This window comes from Odocoileus virginianus, chromosome 15, assembly GCF_023699985.2.
Source record: "Odocoileus virginianus isolate 20LAN1187 ecotype Illinois chromosome 15, Ovbor_1.2, whole genome shotgun sequence".
Classification (NCBI taxonomy): Eukaryota; Metazoa; Chordata; class Mammalia; order Artiodactyla; family Cervidae; genus Odocoileus; species Odocoileus virginianus.
In genome coordinates, this window is record NC_069688.1 from 49969556 (window position 1) to 49988755 (window position 19200).

The 19200-nt window shown below is 37.8% G+C and overlaps 1 protein-coding gene and 1 non-coding gene across 9 annotated transcripts in view; both read right to left on the minus strand.

The window, feature by feature from the left end:
- VPS13B (vacuolar protein sorting 13 homolog B) overlaps window positions 1-19200 on the minus strand; it is a 780541-nt gene that overhangs the window by 106538 nt on the left and 654803 nt on the right. For all 8 annotated transcript variants that reach the window (XM_070477337.1, XM_070477338.1, XM_020914637.2 and 5 more), the window contains one exon: window positions 480-676. In XM_070477337.1, coding sequence (XP_070333438.1) covers window positions 480-676 — 197 coding nt within the window. The remainder of the gene's footprint in view (window positions 1-479; window positions 677-19200) is intronic.
- On the minus strand, window positions 14835-14969 carry LOC139038568 (small nucleolar RNA SNORA70). Its single transcript, XR_011491607.1, has one exon. It is a non-coding gene; the product is annotated as a small nucleolar RNA SNORA70 (small nucleolar RNA).

Genomic DNA, 19200 nt, shown 5'->3' on the forward strand with positions numbered 1-19200 from the left:
GGAGGTCTGTCTTTTAAAGGTTTTTCTTTTAAAACCATGTAGGAAGGAAATATTTCCAAAATTTATCTTTTCAGAAGGAGATAATTATTTACTTAAACTGTCTTAATGCCCTATGGTTAACCATTTACATATACTGATGACTGTCATTAAGAGTCTACTGAAGTGTGTATGGCTCTTTTCCTCTATAGTTTTTAGTTGAGGATAACTGGATCTTTGTAGTTTGCCTTTTGCTCTCTTTTCCTTTTATATTTAAGGAACAAGCACTCTGGGAGTGCTCACAGTAAAACACAGGAATTTTAATACACAGGCTTTGAAACATCAGCTTCTACCTTGCTTTCTGGTTCTCATGCGTAGTTCCGACAGATGCAGTTGCTAGAGAGCTGAGATATAGCTAAATGAGGGGTCACTAGACAAGATGATTTGACTATGATTTCCTAGTACAATGCCATTATTTCATTTTTCACTTTTCTCAGAGTTACCTTTGGTCATCAGCTCCATTTTGGCTGCTGTTCAAGACAATTCTCCAAAGATCCGAGGATACCAGTTTCTTCTGGTCATTCACAAGATTGATATCTGGCAACTGCAGTTCACAAACTTTGCTTTCAGACAGACTAAATTCTCGAAATGCAACAAAAACCTTCTGGAGTTCATCCCAGTATTCCAAACTACAAGGAATCTATATTAAAAGAAAGAAGATTTTAGAAGTTGCAAAGAGAAACTATGCTTTTGTATTTGTTGACATGCAAACCAAATCTTCATAAAAGTTACAACTTAAAAGGGGAAATAAGTATAAAGGACAGTAACTTAGGATTTATTTTCATAGTTATATTCATCCTGTTTACCTACTTTATTTTAAAAGGCCCATTCAAGAATAATATGTGAAAACAGTCAAGAAAGTTTTTAAATAAAGGAGAAAGAATGGGGAATTAATTCTACCAGATGTTAAATGTGTTACAAAGCTATACTCATTAAAGCTAAAGATAAGGTTGGAGTAGTAACATACAAATAGAAGAATAGAAATAAGAATAATAAAATATAAGTACAGATAAATTTTAGTATATAATGAAGGTACTATTTCAAACAAGTAGGGGAGAGACAGGAAATGAGGTTGCAAGGACTGGTTAGCCTGGTAAAACAAAGTGGGTCCCTACATGATTCCTTTAACAAAGTAAATTTCAAAAGGATCAAAATGTTAAGACTTTAAAGGCTAAAAACTGAGAGCATAAGGGAAAAAAATCAGTTAATATTTATATCATAATAGGGTAAACTTTTCTGTGTGTGGCATGAAACCCAAGGATGGTAAGACAAACAAACCTCACAACTGGTAACATCAAAATTAATAAAAAGCAAGCTAGGATAAAAACAGGTAATATTTAACGACAGATCTAGGGTCCCTGTTGTAATAGCAGAGAACTCTTATAAATCAATGAGAAAGTGATAAGTAAGCATATAGAAAAGTAAGCAAAGACAGTTGTTGGAAGAGATCCTGAATGTCCCTGCATATTCTTGCCAGGTATGCAAAAGATGCAAGGCCCTGAAAGCTATTAACTGGGGCCATTTCTCAGGTTGTGTTTGTAGGAAGCATCCTTGAGCGATGAGGTAAAGTTTCTTTCCAGGACAAAGAGCAGACTTGCTCTAAAATGGGTGGATTTGACAAGCTCCACGTTCCATGCTGTGCCATTTATCTACTGCATGCCAAGAAAACCCTGGGGGTCTTTCTGCATGCCCCTGTGGGACTTGGGGCAAGAGAAACCAATACAAAGATGATGTTCATGCTGTCTGCTGTGCCACAAGCAATGATATTCTTTGTTTCTAACCAAAGTCTAATATCTTCTGTAAGCATTCATAAAACATCAACAGGCTATTAGTCTGCATAAGGTAAAATTCCAGATTTGGACAGCAATTAACTCACAGAAGAAAAGATATAACCAGTCAGTAAACATGAAAAGATACTCAACTTCATTAATACTTAAAGAAATTCAAAGTAAAGCAATAATGTAATATTTTTATTTATTAATGTAGCAGTTTGAAAAGACTGACAGTTCTAATTTCTGTACAGGTGTGGGGGAAAAAAAGCATTTCTGCCCAGTATCTTTGGAGAATAATTTGGCAGTATATATTAAACTCCTGGAAGGACACATCTAAGGATTTGTTTTACAGATATTCCAGTGCAAGGATTTGTGTATGTGTGTGGATTTACTTCAGTACTATATGAATGAGAAAGTGGCAATATTAAAATATCTGTCAATATGAGATTCAATATAACATGTAGATCTATAGAATGGAATCTGTACAATCATTAAAATGAACAAGGAATTTCCTAGTTATGACTATTCTCAGAGCTGATCACTACCTTTCTTGTGTCACTTCCGTATCCACCACACTCCTCAACCACAGAGGTCATTATACTTTGCAATTCCTTATTCGTGTTTGTCTCTTTTAGCTGACCCTGTGATCCTTGAAGCAAAAATTGCATATTCTTTTAAAACATATTAGCATCTAGCAGTTTGGGGGACATAACAGTACATTTAGTAGATGCTTTCTGAATGAATAGACTTCTCCTTAATCTTTCTTTCTTAAAGAAAGCAATTCTTAATCTTTGAATGGGAATAAATTTTACCTCCATCTATAATAGTTTCTTTTCCTTAAACAGTGACTTGAGCATCCACGTATGGAGAGGAGCTAAATGGAAGAAAGGGGCACAAAATGGATATGTCTAAGAGGCTAACAGAGTGATGAAATGCAGCATGTTTTGGTTGGTGATTAAGGACAAGTGACATGTCAATAAAATCTACAGTCACCATTTCTTGAAATTCTCCTTCTTGCTTTCCAAGACACACACATTTTTCTTTCTTCTCACTGGGTCTTTGTTCCTATATTGTCTCTCAGTCTTAAATACCTATAGCATCTTTGGTTTCTCATTGTCTAATGTTTAAATCTTTTCCATTTATCAAGGTCCAAATGAAATACCACCTTTCTTTGAGCCCTTTCACCTCCCAGATGGAGAAATGCTTTCCGTTTTCTAAACTCCAATAGTTTTTTAAAATGGAAATCTGTTTCATAGCTCTTATCACTATACACCTCATGTTACAGTTATTTCTATACATGACATTTTCCCTGATAGACACATTCTTTGAGGGAATGATTTCCATTTGGCTATAAGCTTTGGATTTTCACAGCACCTGCCAAACTGTATACAGTGAATGTTAAAAAAAAAATGCTGAATAAATGAATGAATAATTCATGAATGAATGAACAAATAAACACATTCTGAGTGATTCAGTCCATCTCTGGCACAATAAAAATTCCCCAAAGAGAAGTATAGAAGATTAAAGCACAAACTTTGGAGTTACATCTAATGGGATTCAATTCCTAAATTCTTAGCTCCATCAGCTATGGGTTCTTGGGCAAATCATTTTCCTAACATTAGTATTCATATCCCTAAAAAGAGGATAATAACAGAACTGGCTCATGAATTGTTGTGAGGATTAAAAGAGACAAACATTCTATTTAATAGCATACAATAAAAGCTTAAGAAATGTTAGTTACTAAGTATTTATCCTTCTCATGCGCAAAGAACACTTCTTTTATTACGGATCTATTCCAACTCTCTCCTATACATTAAAACTTAGAAGCTTGGGCATTGTTAAAAGAATCAGGTAGGTTGTGAATAAGAGTCCTGCTTGTTAGATTTCTCAACAATGGGTTGGACTTGTGAAAGAATAAACCTTGAATCTGGATGTTCAGGAAGTTTTTAATCATAGTTCAATATGGTTTTCTGCTGTATATCTATTAAGATGTGTTCCTGAATGATGGCTATTATTTGAGAGATAAAGGAATATCTCCTTGCTGAACTCCTTTCTATACTGCCAGTAAGTCAGTCCTTTATCAGTTATGGATAAGACGTGGGAAGTGAGGTGAGACACATAAGAATCTCATGGGAGAGGGCAAATGAGTTTGGAAAAAACATATTTAACACACTTATTTTTTTTTTTATTAGTAGTACATTAACAGAACATAAAGTTCAAAAATCATCTTGATAGTAAGGTTACATACCAAATGGAATGAAAAAAAGACTTGTTTCTGGTATTGTCTCCAGAAGTTCCCCATTAAAATTAATGTATAATAGCTTATGAAAATTGGCTGTCACATTGGAAAGCAGAGTGAGACCTTAAGAGAAAAGCTCTACTAAGTTTTGATGTATAGGAGGGAGTTGGAATAGATCCATAATAAAAGGCAAAACAAGCTGGGAACCATTGTGGTAGTTTAAGGGGAATGAAAGTGAACTGTACCAACACTGGTGCTTAGGGAAGGAGAAACTGAAAGTTCAAAAAGAGAGACTTGGAAGAAAGCCAAAGAGAAATTTTATTTTGTTCACAGTTTTGTGTGAGGCCAGCTCTGTGGTTATATACTTCAATCGCAACATTCCAGGCTATTCTCAAAATTAGAAAACAGTAGAGAACTACTATAGACATACATCCTAAAATATGTGTGTGTGTTTGTCAGATTTTCCTTTATAACCCCTATTTTCCTCGATTAATAAAGGGGTGTAATAAATGAAGCTTCCAAATGAAACTCTGTTGAAAAAATTTAAAATTGTGTGCCTATAAGTGTATTTACAAAAGTCATATATGAATCCTTTCCACCATTTTAAGAACATTTTTGTCTTGAAAACCTCAAAAGAAAAGTTGACAAAAATACTCAGTACAATTAAACATTTTAAAGGTAATTTTAGTCAACTGTTTACTAAAACACATACTGAGCCACAAATTTATAAACCATATAATCTTTATTTTTAAAATTTATTCATCATAAAAAGAAAAAATCTTGTTGGTATTTCATTGGATAAAATTCTGGCCATGACCCTTAATCACCACTCTGAGACCTTGAGCACCTTATTTAACGACTCTGAGTCTTAGTTTCCTCATTGGTGAAAAGTGAGTAATAAAAACAAAATTATTTCAGTTCATGATAAGGATTCTAGACTTTATCTTAATGTCTATGAGATATCTTTGAAGGGTTTTAAGCAAAGGAGCAATGCTTAAAGTCAAATTTATATTTTTAAAAGCTTCTGGATACTGTGTAGAGACTGTGTTAGAAGAGAATGAGATGAGCAAGAATATGAACAGATAATTAAGAGGTTAGGACAGTGGTCTATGCTACAAACTAGATATGCTACAAACTAGGCTTATCGTATGGTTGGTGGTATGTGGGAGATTCTTGAGACATAAAAATTTGTTGACTGATTAGATACTGGAGAGGGAAGAGTTAAGGATGACTCACAGGTTTCTGGACCAAGCAACTGTATTGGTGCTAATGTCATTTACTGGTATGAGTAAGACTGATGTATCCTGTTGGGGAATAGGTTTGTGGTATGTATTGGGTGGAAGAGGGGAGAATCTAAGTTCACTTTTGGACAAGGTGAGTTGGAGGCACCAATGAGCCATCTAAGTGGAAATCCTGAGAATGGAGTTGGCTCTTCTAGAATGTGGGAGAGGGAGTTAACTGTGTTGATACATAGCTGTAGATTCAACCAGCCTTAACCTTTCATCAAGAGAGTGCAATGGAAAGACAGCAAAGAAGCTTATAGTACTTATTCTCAAGAAGGTGTTTTAAACGATGAATTAAGAATATAAACTGTTTAGAAAGGGATATGAGAACAGAGTAAGCTGATGGATAGTGAGAAAGCAGAGAACTGTTTAGTTTCTATACATAAAAGTTTAATGAATGATGGTAGTGGGGCTTGCCGAGTGAGCACACTGGAGAGATGGAAAGATTGCTAGTAAGATTAGGATGCTGGAATGAATGATTTAGGAGAAGGGGCAGTTTGGGATGTTGACAAGTTCCAGGGCTGGTGCGTGGGAGTGAGTACTTAGATGGAGCAGAGGGGGAGAGCACTAGAGTGAGGAGCTCAAGCTGGGGTCCTGGCTGGCTCTTTTACATGGATGCTGACGGCTGTGAAGAAAAAGGCCAGACGCCATGGGCTGAAGACTTCTGAGGATGAGGGAGAATGACCAAATAGTCAGCAGGTGGCAACAACAGAGAGGGGTGAGGAGGATACAATCGGGTGCAACAAGTCTCCAAGAAGCAGGAGGTTTTTACAGGAGGGGAGAGGAGTGCAGGCAAGTGGCACAGGTGAACAGCAGATCATTTTATTTCCTGAGCCTGAGGCAAAAGTGATGTGGGAGAAAAAACCACTCACACCTCAGGGGGTTACAGTGGTGCACAGAATCCCAGAGGACAGCAGAATTTCATTTAAGAAGAAAGAGGAGAGGAAATTCTTGAAGAGGAGGCCGAGGTTTTTGAAAGTTCACTAGTCATTGAGCAAGTGTTCCAAAGGGCTCAATGGGAAAGTCTGGGAAGCAGAGGAGGAAGGAGGTTTGGGAAGAGCAGGAAAAAAGGGATACAAATCAGTCTCCAGACAGTCAGTTCAGTTCAGTTTCTCAGTCGTTCTGACTCTTCACGACCCCATGGACTGCAGCACGCCAGGCCTCCCTGTCCATCACCAACTCCTGGAGTTTACTCAAACTCATGTTCATTGAGTCAGTGATGCCATCCAACCATCTCATCCTCTGTCGTCCCCTTCTCGTCTCACCTTCAATCTTTCCCAACATCAGGGTCTTTTCAAATGAGTCAGCTCTTTGCATCAGGTGGCCAAAGTATTGCAGTTTCAGCTTCAACATCAGTCCTTCCAATGAACACTCAGGTCTGATCTCCTTTAGGATGGACTGGTTGGATCTCCTTGCACTCCAAGGGACTCTCAAGAGTCTCTAATACCACAGTTCAAAAGTGTCAATTCTTCCGCGCTCAGCTTTCTTTATAGTCCAACTCTCACATCCATACATGACTAATGGAAAAACCATAGCCTTGACTAGAAGGACCTTTGTTGGCAAAGTAGTATGTTTCTGCTTTTTAATATGCTGTCTAGGTTGGTCATAACTTTTCTTCCAAGGAGTATCTTTTTATTTCACAGCTGCAATCACCATCTGCAGTTATTTTGGAGCCCCCCAAAATAAAGTCTGACACTGTTTCCACTGTTTCTCTATTTGCCATGAAGTGATGGGACCAGATGCCATGATCTTAGTTTTCTGAATGCTGAGCTTTAAGCCAACGTTTTCACTCTCCTCTTTCACTTTCATCAAGACGCTCTTTAGTTCTTCTTCCCTTTCTGCCATAAGGGTGGTGTCATCTGCATATCTGAGGTTATTCATACTTCTCCCAGCAATCTTGATTCTAGCTTGTGCTTCCTCCAGCCCAGCGTTTCTCATGATGTACTCTGCATATAAGTTAAATAAGCAGTGTGACAATATACAGCCTTGACGTACTCCTTTTCTTATTTGGAACCAGTCTGTTGTCCCATGTCCAGTTCTAGCTGTTGCTTCCTGACCTGCATGCAGGTTTCTCAAGAGGCAGGTCAGGTGGTCTGGTATTCCCATCTCTTTCAAAATTTTCCAGTTTATTGTGATCCACACAGTCAAAGGCTTTGGCATAGTCAATAAAGCAGTAGACATTTTCCTGGAACTCTATTGGTTTTTTGATGATCCAGCGGATGTTGGCAATTTGACCTCTGGTTCCTCTGTCTTTTCTAAATCCAGCTTGAAAATCTGGAAGTTCATGGTTCAGGTATTGTTGAAGCCAGGCGTGGAGAATTTTGAGCATTACTTTACTAGCATGTGAGATGAGTGCAATTGTGCAGTAGTTTGAACATTCTTTGGCATTGCCTTTCTTTGAGATTGGAATGAAAAGTGACCTTTTCCAGCCCTGTGGCCTCTGCTGAGCTTTCCAAATTTGATGACATATTGAGTGCAGCACTTTCACAGCATCATCTTTTAGGATTTGAAAAAGCTCAAGTGGAATTCCATCACCTCCACTAGCTTTGTTCATAGTGATGCTTCCTAAGGCCCACTTGACTTCACATTCCAGGATGTTGGCTCTAGGTGAGTGATCACACCATCGTGATTATCTGGGTCGTGAAGATCTCTTTTGTACAGTTCTTCTGTGTATTCTTGCCACCTCTTCTTAATATCTTCTGCTTCTGTTAGGTCCATACCATTTCTGTCCTTTATTGAGCCAATCTTTTAATGAAATGTTCCTGTGGTATCTCTAATTTTCTTGAAGAGATTTCTAGTCTTTCCCATTCTATTGTTTACTCTATTTTTTTGCATTGATCACTGAGGAAGACTTTCTTATCTCTGCTTGCTATTCTTTGGAACTCTGCATTCAGATGGGTATATCGTTCCATTGCTCCTTTGCTTTTTGCTTCTCTTAGCAACTATTTGTAAGGCCTCCTCAGACAGCCATTTTGGTTTTTTGCATTTCTTTTTCTTGGGGATGGTCTTGCTCCCTGTCTCCTGTAGAGTGTCACAAACCTCTGTCCATAGTTCATCAGGCCCTCTGTCTATCAGATCTAGTCCCTTAAATCTATTTCTCATTTCCACTGTATAATTGTTAGGAATTTGATTTAGGTCATACCTGAATGGTCTAGTGGTCTTCCCTACTTTCTTCAATTTAAGTCTGAATTTGGCAATAAGGAGTTCATGATCTGAGCCACAGTCAGCTCCCAGTCTTGTTTTTGCTGACTGTATAGAGCTTCTCCATCTTTGGATGCAAAGAATATAATCAATCTGATTTCAGTGTTGGCCATCTAGTGATGTCCATGTGTAGAGTCTTCTCTTTTGTTTTTGGAAGAGGGTGTTTGCTATGACCAGTGTGTTCCCTTGGCAAAACTCTATTAGCCTTTGCCCTGCTTCATTCTGTACTCCAAAGCAAAATTTGCCTGTTACTCCATGTATTTCTTCACTTCCTACTTATGCATTTCAGTCCCATATAACAAAAAGGACATCTTTTTTGGGCGTTAATTCTAGAAGGTCTTGTAGGTCTTCATAGAACCGTTTAACTTCAGCTTCTTCAGCATTACTGCTTGAGGTGTAGACTTGGATTACTGTAATATTGAATGGTTCGCCTTGGAAAAGAACAGAGATCATTCTGTCGTTTTTGAGACTGCATCCAAGTACCGCGTTTCAGACTCTTTCATCGACTGTGATGGCTACTCCACTTCTTCTAAGCGATTCTTGACAAGAATCCAGACAAGCGGGGGAGAAATCTCAGTTCAGGGAGTGAGTAGGAAAGAGAGAAGTGAGGCATGTGTTGGAACTGAGATCTCATTTAGGAGGTAAGGACAATGGTTATGACTTCTGGAGTAACCTGTTGCTCCTTCCTGAGGCCTGGTTGCATTCTGTGTGTTCTTAATGAATTCAAGCTATTTCTCCAATAAACTCACAGCACAGAGTCTACACATGCATATGTGCAAAAAATAATTTAAAAATTTACCAATGAAGATAGGTGCTGAAAAAACAATCTTTATTTGTTTACAGTTTTCTACTCTAAAAAGGTCTTGTTTTATATATTGTGCTTTCCTTTCAAATTATTTTGTGATCACACCCAATTTTACCAAACTTTTCATTTGCTCACTAATCTTCCTTTACCATTCAGTTGGAAGTAGACGTTGCTAATCTCCAGGTTAGAAGTAACATAATTAAACTAAAAATCTAATGTGGTCACACTGTGCTTCATATGGCAGCAATTATTCCCTGGTGGCTCAGGGGTAAAGAATATGCCTTCCAATGCAGGAGATGCAGGTTCGATCCCTGGGCTGAGAAGATCTCCTGGAGAAGGAAATGGCAACCCACTCTTATATTCTTGGCTGGAAAATCCCATGGACAGAGGAGCCTGGAAGGGTGTACAGTCCATAGGGTTGCAAAAGAGTAGGACACAACTTAGTGACTAAACAACAATTATTCTCAGGAATAAGTCTATGGTCTATTTTGTGTGATCTATTTAAAAATAGCTTTATTTTGTGCTTTTAGCTTTGAAAGAGATGATGTGAATGATCTTTAGTTACATATCAAAACTGAGGATTTATTATTAATGCTTGCACTGAATAACTAGAAGGAAAGATGACTATTTCAAGAACGTTTGGTTGCCAAAAAATAGTTTAGAGAGCCTAAGTATCTAGTACTGAGTCATGGGAAGTGGGAACAAGGAAACTGGTTTCACTGGAAAACATTCCACATGTAACACATGGTACATTTCAAACGACTGTCAAGATTATATATATTTTTATTACATTTTGTTTTCCTATCCATTATTTGACAGGACCTAAAAAATTAGCCAGCCATACATAATAAACTGTACTCTAAGCATATGTGGTCTTTGCATAGAAATATATTTTAGGTTGTATATCTGCCAGTTGGTAAAAGCATATGTATTCTTGCATTTAAAATATGATTCCACAATTTGTTTCCATTTGATGGCTAACTTGGGAAGATTTGCATGTGTGTTGGCCATTTAAAAATATTTTTGGTACAAAGAATATTTTGGCACTTGTTTTTTTATTACTTAATAGTACTGCCAAGACTATTAGCAGGGTAGCAACTGCCCATCTCTCCTCACAGATAAACAGTTCTTAATTCTTTGTCCAGGGGTTGGTAAAGTTGGACCATTCATTGCCCCTTTGCCCATTCAGTGCCACCAATCAACCTAAGAAAAGGATACAAAGGAAGTGCATTCCCTGTAATTATGTACATATTAAAGAGATGGTAGCATTAGCAAGTGAAATAATCTATCAATCTGATTCAACTGTCTTTTCCATTATCTTATGACAAGATAGAGAGCTTAGCTGACTGTGTGGGGCTGGTCAGTGAGTAGAACGCTGGAGCTGCCATTCAGGAGTAAGCTATTAAGGCTTGGTTACAACAGAGGATACCATCTTTATCATTCCTTCCACCACATACCCAGATTTCCTGGGATACCAATTAACAGGTAAGCATAATAGGGCTAAAACAGTTTGCTTTTCCCGTCATTACTCATGATTTTCGTAGTATGTTAGTCGCTCAATCACATCCAACTCTGTGATGCCATGGACTGCAGCCCTCCAGGCTCCTCTGTCCATGGAATTTTCCAGGTAAGAATACTGGGGTAGGTTGCCATTTCCTTCTCCAGGGGATCTTCCCAACCCAGGGATCAAACTTAGGTCTCCCACATTGTGGGCAGATTCTTTACTGTCTGAGCTAACAGGTAAGCCCTAGTAATAAAAATACTGATGGAAGCTGTGGTAGAAAAATAACCTTTTACAATTTACCAAGTTTTTTCTTTTTGTATATTATCTTAGCAAGGAACACATTATTCCCATTTTACAGAAAAGTGAACTGTGGCTAGAGAAGTTAGGTAATATGTTCAAGGTTACACACTTAGTAAGTGGCAGACCTTTTGCCTATAAATCCTTTGCTCTTTAACCTTTAGGTTAAAGGAGAAAAACAGCCCCATAATGAATCATTTACAATATCCAGTTGCAGTTTCTTTACAATTGATTCTTAGAAATCTGAATGCAGAATACATTTTGACACTTACAATTTATCCCAGTTGTTTATAGTTACTTAATTTGGCAATCATTTTCTCTTTAGCAGTCTTTTACTTTCAGCACTTTGAATATGTTATTTCTCTTCCTCTGCTCTCCATGGTTGCTGATGAGAAATCATCTCTTAATCTTAGTGAGATCCCTTATATGTGCTAAGTCACTTATCTCCAGTTGCAGTCAAGGTTTTTTATAGTTTGACTGTTTGGTACAGAAATCTTTGAGTTTTGCCTAAGTTCACTAAACTTCCTGGATGTGTAGACTAATGTCTTAAATTAAATTTGGGAAGTGTTTGGTCATTAGATTTTCAGTCTTTATTCTCCTTTCTCTCCTTTCCTTCCAGGCCTCCCATCATGCACATATTGGTAAACTTGAAGGTATTCCACAGTCTCTAAGGCTCCGGTCACTTGTTTTCATCCTTTTTTCTTTCTGTTCTCTACACTCAATCATCTCAGTGGACTTATCTTTAAACTTACTGCTTCTTTCTTCTGCCTGTTCAAATCTGTTATTGAGCCCCTCCAGCAAATTTTTCATTTCACTTACACTTTTCAACTCTGGGATTTCATTTTTTTCTTTACAACTTCTATCTTTTCTTTTAAAATTGATACTCTCTATCTGGGGAGACATCATTCTCCTATTTCTGGGATTTCATTTTTTTTTTTTACAATTTCTATCTTTTCTTTTAAAATTGATACTCTCTATTTGGGGAGACATCATTCTCATATTTATCTTTAGTCCTTTATACAAGGCTTTCTTTAGGCTTTTTTGAACATGCTTAAAATAGACAGTTCAAGTCTTCATCCAGTAAGGACGACATCTGGGCATCTGAGGGACAGTTACTACTGATTGCTTTCTTCCTCTGTATATGGGCCATACTTTCTTGTTTCTTTGCAGAGTGCATACTTCTTTGTTGGAAACTGGACATTTTAAATGATAGAAAATTTTATTATATCAATGAATATTATTAACTATGTTACTATTATCATATTATTAATAAATAATGGCAACTGTGGAAATCAGATTCTCTTCCTCCAGAGTTTGTCATTATTTGTTCTCATTTTGTTGTTGTTGTTGTTGTTACTAACATTTATGAATTAATTCTAAAATGTCTGTCATGTGGCCACTGAAATCTCTACTTGGTGAGCTTAATAATCAGTTAATGATTAGACAGAGACTTCCTTAAAGGCCTGGAAACAACAAGCATATCTAGTGTCTTCCAAGTGGCTCTGTGTGCCTGTTAAGGCATGCCTTCAACTCTGCCTTGACCTTCCCTTCCTGCTTATACAGAGCCTTAAGGTCAGCCAGAGGTGAGAGCACGCGCCTTCTTAGGTTATTCTTGGCATGTGCAGAGCCTGGGTTAAGTGCATAGACCTGGGCTTGGACATATCCTCCTAGTTTCCCAGGAATCTGCTGGAACTTTTTGAAGTCTGTGTAGACATATCATCCCCTGGTTCTTCCTGCCAAGCCTTTTGCTGAGCTTACAAGTTTTCTGTTACCTACTGCCTCAAGCATCAGTGTCCTCTAATTCTCTCTGACCTACACCCCTGGGTGGGGAACGGGCTTTTCAAACTACAACATTCCTAGTTGATAACTTTTGAAACATTTAATTGTTGTGAAACCCTTATTTTGTTAACAGAAACTTATCTCATTAAGCAAGTAAAAGGATATACTACATATATCACAAGGTCAATATATTTGGTGATAAGACCAAATATATTTCCCAGTGGGGAATGCACTAGAAAAATTAGAGGCAGATAGATTAAAGAGTTTTAAATTGATGACTAAAGAGTAGGTAAGTGGATGGTTAAAATATAGAATGTGAGGTCAGAGCATAAAACAGTGGATTGAACCACAACCCAAAAAAAAGAGAAAAAGAAAAAAAATAGTGGATTGATGGATGATTGAAAGAGACAATGTATAATACATTGTATTATTACATAAATTAGAATAATTTTTGTATATTATAGATATTAGGATAAATGGACATCTACATATTATTATAGAAATTAAGATAAATAAATAACAATATAAACATTAAAACCATAGCAAGCTAAAAAACCAGCTTTGCCTCTATAAATACAGAAGTGGTTTCTATTTATGATTATTACTGGACTTAACTGTCCTTTTAAACATGAAGAACATTTCTACGATCAATTATTCATAAGAAGAGAAACATACTCATTACACAAAAGCACCTGAGTAGAGATACTTTTCAATAGTTAATTAAAATAAAATTGCATTAAAAATAAAATGTAATAAAATGTTAATTAAAAATAAAATGTATCCTGATAATGGTATGTCAGTTTTTTGTGCTTCTACTTCAACATATAAACCTACCATTTAATAATGACATAAAATACAAATATGTATATAATATAAAAATTTTTTAGCTTATAATACCAGTTTTCATATGTATCTGCTATTTAGTTGATTTTGAAGAAGGAAAAGAAAAGCTTCTATACATCTTCAACTAATAGAAGTCATACCAAAAAAAAAAAAAAAAAGAAAGAAAACCTTAAAATATTGGAACCAGTTGAGAAACCACAAGTATTCAAATGCAGGAAATCATGATTTTATAACATTTTAATGTGATCTACTCTTGGGAAACAAAGTTAACCAAACCCCATTTCTGTACAGGAAATATTCCAGCATACAGTTGTAATACATTGTGGTGAAGGGGTACAGCTGCAGATTTTCACCTGTAATGCCCCACTGGTATTCTGGCTTACTGCATTGCATCAAGACTGCCTTCCTGTCCGGAAAACCCTCTAAGTACAAACAAGACTCTAAGTCCAGATTTTATTTTCCCTTGGTATCAGAATATGGTAATTTAAGAGTCCTGAGAAATACTTTCTTAGCCTTTAAAAGGAAATGTGTAACATTCTTTTATTAGGATCTATGTTTGGGTTGGTTTTTCAAAAAACTTAACACATGACCCAGTTATCTTATCAATTTATCATGCTACCAAGTTATAAGCAAATGCAGGTGTGCAATATGACATCTTTGAATATAACATTTTCCACAAAGACAAATAATAAAAATATATTAAGCACTTCTGAGTCAAAACTAACTTGGACCAAGGGTAAACTTTACTATTTTATGGTTTTCTTTTAATGAGACTACAAACCCTAAACTAGTCTGAGCTCTAATTGTTCAGGTATTTCACTCATTGTATGGAATAGTCAAATGCACATGGTCTATTGTAAAGAATATTAATTGGGACTCTGACCTTCTGAAAGTGAAGTTTCTCAGTCTATCTGACTCTTTGCGATCCCATGGACTGTAGCCTACAAGGCTCCTTTGTCCATGAGATTTTCCAGGCAAGGGTACTGGAGTGGGTTGCCATTTCCTTCTCCAGGGGATCTTCCCAACCCAGGGATAGACTGGGGACAGCAGGCAGTCATGAACACCCACTAGAAAGAGTTGTCTCCAAGGTCCCTTAGGGCAACCTATACAGGCAGCAGGTTGCATACACTACCAAGGAGGCTCCTGTTTGCAGCCACTGCACACTGGGCCCCCATGGGGAAAGGAGCACAGTTGCCTTAATTGGCTGCAGAGAACAGAGAACCAAGAAACAGACTAGCTAGACTCAGGGGGACTTAATTCTAACCTAAATTTGGTTGCAAACTAGTTCTGTCACCTTGAGTTGAAGTCACATAACTAATCTGAGCCTCAATATCCTTACTGGTAACAAATTAGGAAGATTTGGAATAAGGAGGATTGAGGAATAAAACTACTCTAGCTCTTTAAAATTCTAAAGTGATATATAAATATAGAACTTGATTTTTTACTTTATATTTTAGGAAGAGAGTTTATATTTTAAAGTGCACACAGTGTGCCAAGATTTTCATTATTTTTTCAATTTGAATGGTGATTAAGTTAGAAGAGTATACCCATTTTACAGATGAGGAAAATGAAGGGTTGAACAACTTGCTAAGGTTCTCAATCAAAAGCTACAGAGCTGCGAGTGTAGGATTCTAGAACCCAGGAAGCTCATTCACTTCTTTACACTGACTCCCCCATGTTAGTTACCTGGTTGTGGCAAAGGTTCAAAAGTATGCAACCTGACAAATAAGCAATGCTTATAAACCAAATACTTGCACAGCGATACTCTGCTATAGACTGTTTTTAAAACTAAAAGAGTTAAGAATACAGTAATTATTGATAATTGTTCTTAACAGCCCTTTGTAACAAGAAAAACTATAGTACAGAGTGTGCTCACTCAGTCATGTCTGACTCTCTGCAACCTCATGAACTATAAGCCACCAGTCTCCTTTGTCCATGAAATTTTCTCAGCAAGAATACTGGAGTGGGTTGCCATTTCCTTTTCCAACAGAGACAGTAATCTTTAATAACTGGGAAGAAGTCAATTGGGATTACAGAATAACTGAAAAAAATGCAAATATTTTAGAACCAAAAGCAAGCCTATAATGTCTTATGAAGGCTTGTCATAAAGTTAAATGTTTAGATCAATAGGTCAACAAAATTGTTCTATAAAAGGCTAAACAAATGATGGCAAACACTGGAGACTTTCTGCGTTATATGCTCTGTGTTGCAACTACTTGACTGCCTATTGCAGCAGGTGGATCACAGCAAACTGTGGAAAATTCTTAAAGAAATGGGAATAACAGACCACCTTACCTGCCTCTTGAGAAATCTGTATGTTGTCAAGAAGCAAGAGTTAGAACCAGATACAGAACAACAGATTGGTTCAAAATTGGGAATGGAGTAGGTCAAGGCTATATATTGTTACTGTGCTTATTTAACTTATATGCAGAGTACATCATGTGAAATGCCAGGCTGGATGAATCACAAGCTGGAATCAAGATTTCTGGGAGAAGTATCAATAACCTCAGATATGCAGATGATACCACTCTAATGGCAGAAAGTAAAGAGGAACTAAAGAGCCTCTTGATGAAGGTGAAAGATGAGAGTGAAAAAGTTGGCTTAAAACTCAAAATTCAAAAAACTAGTAGAAAAAAAAAAAAAAACTAGTAGGATCATGGTATTTGGTCCCATCACTTCATAGCAAATAGATGGGGAAAAAAGGAAACACTGACAGACTTTCTTTTCTTGGGTTCCAAAATTACTGCAGACAGTGACTGCAGCCATGAAATTAAAAGACGCTTGCTCCTTGGAAGAAAAGCTATAACCAACCTAGACAGCATATTAAAAAGCAGAGACATCACCTTGCTGATAGAGATCTGTACATTCAAAACTATAGTCTTTCCAATAGTCATGTACAGATACCGTAAAGAAAGCTGAGAACCAAAGAATTGATACCTTCAAATTGTGGTGCTGGAGAAGACTCTTGAAGAGTCCTCTGGACAGCAAGGAGATCAAATCAGTCATAAGGAAACCAACCCTGAATATTCACTGGAAGGACTGACGCTGAAGCTGAAACTCCAATACTTTGGCCACCTGATTCGAAGAGCCAATTCAAAAGACCTTGATGCTGGGAAAGATTGAAGGCAGACGGAGAAGGGGACGAAAGAGGATGAGATGGTTGGATGGCATCACTGATTCTATGGACATGAGTTTCAGCAAACTCTGGGAGTTGGTGATGGACAGGGGAGCCTGGCGTGCTGCAGTCCATGGGGCTGCAAAGAGTCGGGTATGACTTAGCAACTGAACAACAAGATTTCAGTATGTAAATAATATCTAAATGGGTATGTCTGTGTTCCAATAAATTTTTATTTACAAAATCAGGTGGTAGGCCACATTTGATGGGCAGCTATAATTTGTTGATTCCTTGATTAGATGAAAAATGTTGCCTTCATAGAGGCCCTTTAGAGTATATGTCTCTTAGGAAATACTCCTCCATAGGTCTATCACATTCCCACATATCTTAGAAAAAAGGCATTGTCTTTCTTCAAGATTATCTTTTCAACTTAATATGCATAGCAAACAGCTATGGAAGACAGAGACAGTGTCTCTCTACAAAGGGCAGGCATGCTTATCTCCATTTCAAAAGATTCAGGTTCCCCAAGTTCAGGGTTCCAATCTTGTAATGTAACTCACTGTGTTTAAGCATCACCTGAGAACAGAGGCTTGGAGAGCTGGCACATATGCAGACACATTGTTGTAGGTAATAAACTGTCCTTCACCTCTGATCCAGCACTACCATATGTTCTATAAGCATCCAAGAGACTCTGGCAGGCTAAGCTGTTAACTTGCAAATGGGGTAGAGCTCAAACCCTTCACAATTTTTGACTATATTTATAGTTTATTTAGGGCTTCCCTGGTAGCTCAGCTGGTAAAGACTCCACCTGCAAAACAGGGGATCCTGGTTCGATTCCTGGGTCGAGAGGATCCCCTAGAGAAGGGGTTGGCTACCCACTCCAGTATTTTTGGCTCAGACAGTAAAGAATCTGCCTGTAATGTGGGAGACCTGGATTCGATCCCTGGATTGGGATGATCTCCTGGAGAAGGAAACAGCTACCCACTCCAGTATTCTGGCCTTCAAGAATTTCATGGACAGAGGAGCCTCCACAGTCCATGGAGTCCCAAACAGTCAGTGACTTTTTGCGACTTTCAAAGACTTTCACAGGACTGAACGACTTTCACTCACTCGCTCACATACTTTATTTAGTATACAATTTCATATGTACCACATATATCACACATATATTTAAACGAATGTGCAAAAGTGAGATTAATTAGCTTATAAGTATTCTTAATTTTAGAAAAGGCAGAGGAACCAGAGATCAAATTGCCAACATCCACTGGATCATGGAAAAAGCAAGAGAGTTCCAGAAAAATATCTATTTCTGCTTTATTAACTATGCCAAAGCCTTTGACTGTGTGGATCACAATAAACTGTGGAAAATTCTGAGAGAGACAGGAATACCAGACCACCTGACCTGCCTCTTGAGAAACCTGCATGCAGGGCAGGAAGCAACAGCTAGAACTGGACATGGAACAACAGACTGGTTCCAAAAAGGAAAAGGAGTACATCAAGGTTGTATATTGTCACGCTGCTTATTTAACTTATATACAGAGTACATCATGAGAAACGCTGGGCTGGAGGAAGCACAAGTTGGAACGAAGACTGCTGGGAGAAATATCAATAACCTCAGATATGCAGATGACACCAACCTTATCGCAGGAAGTGAAGAAGAACTAAAGAGCCTCTTGATGAAAGTGAAAGAGGAGAGTGAAAATGTTGGCTTAAAGTTCAACATTCAGAAAACTAAGATCATGGCACCCGGTCCCATCGCCTCATGGCAAATAGATGGGGAAACAGTGGAAACAGTAGCTGACTTTATTTTTCTGGGCTCCAAAATCACTGTGGATGGTGACTGCAGTCATGAAATTAAAAGACGCTTGCTCCTTGGAAGGAAAGTTATGACCAACCTAGACAGCATATTAAAAAGCATTACTTTGTCAACAAAGGTCCATCTAGTCAAGGCTATGTTTTCCCATTAGTCATGTATGGATGTGAGAGTTGGACTATAAAGAAAGCTGAGAGCCAAATAATTGATGCTTTTGAACTGTGGTGTTGGAGAAGACTCTTGAGAGTCCCTTGGAGTGCAAGGAGGTCCAACCAGTCCATCCTAAAGAGGATCAGTCCTGGGTGTTCACTGGAGGGACTGATTTTGAAGCTGAAGCTCCAATACTTTGGCCACCTCATGTGGAGAGCTGACTCACTGCAAAAGACCCTGATGCTGGGAAAGATTGAGGGCAGGAGGAGAAGGGGACGACAGAGGATGAGATGGCTGGATGGCATCATCGACACAATGGACATGGGTTTGGGTAAACTCCGGGAGTTGGTGATGGACAGGAAG